Here is a 6,000-nt window from a genome sequence, read left to right as displayed (position 1 = left end):
TGTGTGTGTGTGTGTGTGTGTGTGTGTATGTGACCATGTGTGTCTCTATGTATGTGACCACATGTGTGTATGTGTGTGTATCCATGTACTTGCCTGTGTCCATGTCTATATGTGTGTCCATGTCCATGTTCATGTGTGTTTGTGTTTGTGTGTGTGTGTGTGTTGTCAAACCCCCAGGAACTGGATTATAGGTGGTTGTGAGCTGCCTGAACTGTGGAGCTGTCTCTTCAACCCCAGAAAATAATCTTTACTATCATTATCTATGTCTAAATAGAGCAAACAGAATTTGAGTCTGGCTGTAAGGGCTTTGCTCAGCCATAAGTGAAGTCCTCTTTGCATCTTTCTCTCTTGACTTCTGGAGTAAATGAGGAAAACGAATATGCAGAGGCACTTTACCTTCGGGATGACTTGGACCCTTTAGGGAATTTAAGGAATGTTCATGGTGCTTTTTTCAAAAGACAACACTGCCTAGGGTTGGGTAGTCGTGGGTGCTACAAAGCACATATGTGAACCAACCACAGAGTCCAGGCCAAAGCTGACACCATGAGCATTCAACATCTGACTGCTACCCTCTATTAGACAGTGAGGGTAATACATGTTCTCCTTTTCATGCAGGATTTGACGTGATGACACGGTTCATCCCAACTACATGCAAAGCCACGATCTATAGTTGAGGGCCAGTAAGTCCATTTATTTCACACTCAACCATAGATGGGTACTTCTTCCTGCCCCAACCTGCTGATACAGCACAAGCCTGTCTGCTGAGTTCCTTTGTCTGCGTGAAAAAACAACAGGCTTAACTGTGTCCAAAAGCTTGCATCAAAAGCCAGCCATTACCAAGGGTGCATTATACAGTTAGCATTGCCATCGCCTTGCAGTGACAGCCTCGGGTCAGTTTCACTGTCTCCATTTGCAGTGAGGTGGTACCAGGTTGGAAACATTAGGCCCTCCCACTGCAGTGCCATGTTCTCAATGCTCTCCTTCTAGAGGCAGCCTGGCACTGGGAATCTCAGTGGAACATTTTATATGTGTTGAAACTTGGGGTTCTTAGTTGGATCCCTGAGAGTGTCCATAGATTGCTCAGCCTTCTTTTAGCTCTCCAGCCCCATTGAGATCAACTAGAAGAGTGCTGACCACACACGAGCCTCTCCATGCTGGCTTCACAGTTCTGCAAATCTATACGTGCCTTCCATCCATATCAGAATGTCTGATTCCCTACAAATGCATGTGAAGTGCCTTCGGCCTCAGGCTCCTCCCGGTAACTTGATGTCTGTTTCAGACTGGAATGGGACTCGTAGCATCACGCTCAAATTTTAAATATCCATCTCCTTCTCTGCTTGCCTGCCATTGTCCTCTGAAGATCCGGTTCAGGCATTTGTGATGGCTTGACATCTTTCTACACAGCCAGGAAAATTGCTGGTACACAATGGGACCAAAATGAACAGTGTGTTTCAACTATACTAGCATCTTCCTAAAGAGATGCTTGGTAGCTGTCGCATCTTGGAAACAGGCTGATAGGAAAGTTTCTTGAATATTCTGCCTTTTTTGTTTGTTTGTACATTGGACCTGTATACATGGTAGGACCTCACAAAGGCACCGATCAGTTACACACCTGTGGGAAACTTACCCTCCCGACTCCCAGTCTGACAGCGTAAAGTGTACTTACTTTTCTTTGGTGTAAGCTCTGCCCCAGCCTTAAGCCCTACTTCCAGATTCTGCAGGGGGAGGAGGGGCTTGCCTTAATAATTCAGTTTTGTTGTTGTTTGGATAGGGTCTCGTGTAGCCTAGGCTAGCCTCAGACTTTCTATGTAGCCGATGTTGCCTTTGCTTTTCTGATTCTCCTGTCTTTGCTTTCCAAGTACTGGGAATACCAATGTATGCCACCATGCCTGATGTTCTGATGTGTATACACCATCATGGCTCAATAAGCAGCAGCATTTAACATGATACCTGAAGTATTCTCTGAAGCACATGCAGCCCAGGGGCATGCAGGTGCAGACAAAACTGAAATCAGCCCGTGACATGCTGACCCCAAAGAGATAAGCCTGAGGAGAGAAGGTGTGTCCACCCCTGTGCTGGAGGTACTTGACATCTGGGCCTAGTAGCAGGGAAAAAAAAAAAGGTTTGAATTCTGCCTGTGCTTTCGTCACTGTAGCACCTCACAGAAGCCTTGGGGGTACCACATGAAATAGTTCCCAATGGGTAAGGTAGTCGTAATGGACACCACAGCAAGCACTCAGCAGCAATGGTTTTCAGATGATGCCCACGGGGACCATCCCTCCAGCCCAAGTGAGCCCTGTGATGAATCACCCCAAACAGAGTGTGATACCCACCTGAGGGTCCCATCATCTCCATCCAAGGGCTCCTCCAGGTCCTCCCAGTCACTCTCACTCTGCTGGGAGCCTTCTAGAAGGGAGGACTCTGGGAGAACACCCCAGGAACAGAACTGCGGCAGAGGAATGGTCTCTGAATCTGCCTCTAGACATTCTTCACAGGGCAGCTGGCCCGAGGACAGGCGGTTGACTGTTGGGTACTCTTCACAGTCCCAGGTGAGTGAAGAGGCTTCGAGCAGAAAGCATGTATCACCTTCGGCATGATCCCTGTCCAGTTCAGGACTAGAAAACAGAAACCTGTGTGTCCTCCAGCCTTCATCAGACCGTCCTGGCCTACCTTCTCCTTGCCCCTCAGGACCCCCATCCTGGTTCATCACCTAAGACCCAGCCAGGTTCATACAGCTCCTGCCAGAGAATGCCTGAGTACCAGGATGCAAACAGCAAATATAATATGGTCCCTGAACTGGTCAGACCTCTCAGGCTAATGAGAACAAGAGCAGCACGGAAATATTACAGTGAGTAGTAAGTAGAGGCAGCTCAGTGTATATTAATCCTAGAAGCCCAGAGGAAAGCTGCTAGAGGGGCACAGCACTGAGGGCAAAGCTACGAGCTGGGATCAGTTCTAGGACCTGCTTTTTATACCGAGAGTCTGGATAGGTTTATTGTTATCTGAAATCTTAATTTTCTTATCTGAAACGCTAGGAGGTTGAGAAATTGATAGAATTGTTAGAATGTTTAAATTAAATGATTGCTATACATTATATGCCTTTCAGGACTCCTGGTTCAGGGTAAGGTTTCCATCAGTGAGATGCTGTTTTATGACTCTAATGGTTTGAACTATTTCAGCAGACAGATTAGAGGGAAAGAGCCCAAGGAGACTAGGAGCAGCCTTCAAAGCACTTTGTGTAAATACCAGGTCCTTTTTTAGGCACTGATAAAAAAAAAAAAAATCTGTGTGTGTTTAGAGAGGCAACCAGCTGGAGTGACATTTATTCCCCGTGTCAAAAGAAGAACATAGGCGGCAGAGGACTGGCGAGGATCATTATCCGGCTATGCACACGCAGATGCAAGGGAGAGATTCAGCCATCCAGGGAGGATCCACGCATGCCTTGGGTGAGAAAGAGCAGTCCTGCAGACAGCAGGGTGCCTTGTGCAGCACTGCAGACAGGCACTCAGAAAAGATCTGTTGCTAATCGGGTTAGAGAAGACGAGAAGGAAAATCTAAGAGAAAAGCACAGATTGAGTTGTTGTTGTTGCTTTAACCAAATACATGGCTCCTCATTTCTCAACCTCTTTACCTACACCCAGTTCAATGAGTTAGTTTTGTTACAATGTTCCTATCCATGCTCTCCCATAATCACCCTTTCTCTTAAATCAACTCTAAAATACCCCAATAACTGCAAACCCAAAAACGCCAAACAGTATGTGCACCGGCCTGAGGTTTGCTGCTAAGGGACATTAATTCCATTCCTGATAGATAGCCACAGCATGTGTATGACAGTACATTTCATGGGAGTATATGCGTGCTTGTGTATAAAAATAAATGAGTTTACCAAGAAAACAATTTATAAACTATCAAGTACTTGGGAGGAGAACTGGTTTAAAAATTTAATAAATGCACATGAATTATGTTTTCTTATACACATAGTGAGGGAACGCCAGGTAGTTATAACAAAGCAAGAAAAGCTATGCACTGAGCAGGCAGAAATAAGAGGCCGTGAGGGAACAGGGCACAGCTCCCTGTGAGCCAGTACAGCTGCCTGACATCTAAGCTACATCTTCACGACCATCCAACCTCTACACTTTCAAGGAGGAGCTTTGATATGAGACTTAGCCAAGAAGAAAGTTATCTGCTCCTAAGCAAAAAAAAAAAAAAAAAAAAAAAAGGTGGCGTTTGAGGCATCCTATAGTGATGCCCAAACATAATAAGACTTGATATGATTGTCACCTTATGCCCAAACTGTAGCAACTCGCCTTGTACCCCCAGCCAAGCCCCCCTCTTTCGTAGGTAGGCAACCCAACCCCTGCATACAATGTACTATGAGAGCTTTATAATCTCTGAACATAGCATAAAGATGAGAAAGAGGAAGGAAAAATGAAATCTAATCTGTGTTTGCTTGGGTGCTGGCAGCCATCTGGTGTTAAGAAGGAGCCACCTGGCAGAGAGTGAGTTCTGCCTGCTTGCTGAGAATTGCAGTCAATGAGGCTTGCTTGTCCTTTAGAAAGAAAATGCCTAAGAGAGAATAAGAATACATTATAGGGCTGAGTTCCTACTGTGTGCCAGGCACTGTGCTGTCTTTTTCCTTTTGGCTTGTGCAATGGCCTGGTTGGTGGTGGTACTAGTTAACTACCGGGAAGGCTTGAGCGAGGGAAGACTACTCTCCAGGCACGTACACTAGCAAGTGGCAAAGTTGACTCTAAACTGCATGCTTTCGTTCCTCACTGCAGAAAGTTTGACCCAGAGAGGCCAGAATCAAAGGGGCAATTTGGCTGGGACAGCCACCTCACACCTGCGGATGCTCCTAAGTAGTCCATAGAGAGCCTCAGTGACACTTCAAGATACTAACTAAGACCCTACTCACAAGCTGAGGACCCTCCTTTCCATGATTCCTGACTACACACTACACTGTCTATGAGTGCGTTAAAGGGTAGCTAATGACTGTCCTGTGGAGGAGGGGCTAACATCCTTTGTGACCTCCTTTCAGAGTAGAGAAACATGAAAATGAGGCAAAAATGGGATGGGGGAAGAATGTTGCCATCCCCAGAACCACCATGAAAGCAAGATCTCAGGGATGTGTGGGCCCAGGCGAAACAGTTCAAAGAGGTGTACAGCTGCCTGTGGCAACAAGGGCCCCAGGGCTAGGGATGTAAAAAGAAAAGAAAAAAAGGCAGTAACCATAGCAACTGAAGGTCAGAAGCCTCACACTATTCTGGACAGACCTGAAGGACTCTTAAGTGACCCTCAAAAAGAAAACAGCCTTCAAAAAATGACAAGTTTGGGACATATGATGTACTCTTACAAGTAAGCCAAACATAAGCTGATTCAGGAAATAAATACAATTATTCTCTTGTAAAGTTGTTCCACCCCCAGCCAAGAAGCTATTGGCACTTAAGTACTGCCAGATAGGGAAAGCCATTTTTCTTTAATGGAATGGCACTGGGTGTATTGATCACACACAGTCCAGGGCCAGCCACACCCCCACAATAGTAAGCCCCTCCCTGCAGGAGGCTACCATGTGCGCCCCAGGCAGGGTATGAGGTTGGAGTTGAAACCCTAGACAATGTGGTAGCACGAATGATGAACTGATGGCCTGGGCCAATTAAAAAGTCAAAGTGTTTTTACTAAATCTTGACATAAGCCATGATGTAAACCCATTTCTAACCAGACTTGCATGAGTGAAATTCCTTTAACCCAGCTGTCAAAGGCCTCTTTTCAAACCCTCGGATAATAAAACTTTTAGACATCAGAGCTGCTGAGATGGTTCAGCAGGTGAAGGGGCTTGCTGTCAAATGTGATGTAAGGAAATGACTATCTCTTCCAAATGTTCTGTGGCCTCTGCACATGCTCTATGGTTTTTACATTTCTCTCTCTCTCTCACTATCTCTATTTCTATCTCATCACACACACACATGTACAATCATGTTTTTTTTTAAACCTTTAGAAATA

At 45.6% G+C, this 6,000-nt stretch overlaps 2 protein-coding genes across 2 annotated transcripts in view; both read right to left on the bottom strand.

Annotated features, from left to right (window-relative positions):
- Positions 1-2,707, bottom strand: part of Ptpn20 (protein tyrosine phosphatase non-receptor type 20) — a 56,515-nt gene extending 53,808 nt beyond the window's left edge. Inside the window, exons 1-2 of the mRNA XM_055612311.1 lie at positions 2,334-2,707; positions 720-775 (exon numbers count right to left, since the gene is read on the bottom strand). Of these exons, the coding sequence (XP_055468286.1) occupies positions 720-775; positions 2,334-2,707 (430 nt within the window). The remainder of the gene's footprint in view (positions 1-719; positions 776-2,333) is intronic.
- Positions 2,708-3,505: 798 nt separating this feature from the next.
- The window catches only part of Frmpd2 (FERM and PDZ domain containing 2), a 101,280-nt gene continuing 98,785 nt past the window's right edge, over positions 3,506-6,000 (bottom strand). Inside the window, exon 30 of the mRNA XM_055612436.1 lies at positions 3,506-3,554. Within this exon, the coding sequence (XP_055468411.1) occupies positions 3,506-3,554 (49 nt within the window). The remainder of the gene's footprint in view (positions 3,555-6,000) is intronic.

This window comes from Psammomys obesus, unplaced genomic scaffold (genome assembly GCF_907164565.1).
Source record: "Psammomys obesus unplaced genomic scaffold, mPsaObe1.curated_primary_1811, whole genome shotgun sequence".
Taxonomy (NCBI): Eukaryota; Metazoa; Chordata; class Mammalia; order Rodentia; family Muridae; genus Psammomys; species Psammomys obesus.
The sequence above is the reverse complement of the archived record's forward strand: the minus strand, read 5'-3'. Positions and strand labels throughout refer to the sequence as shown.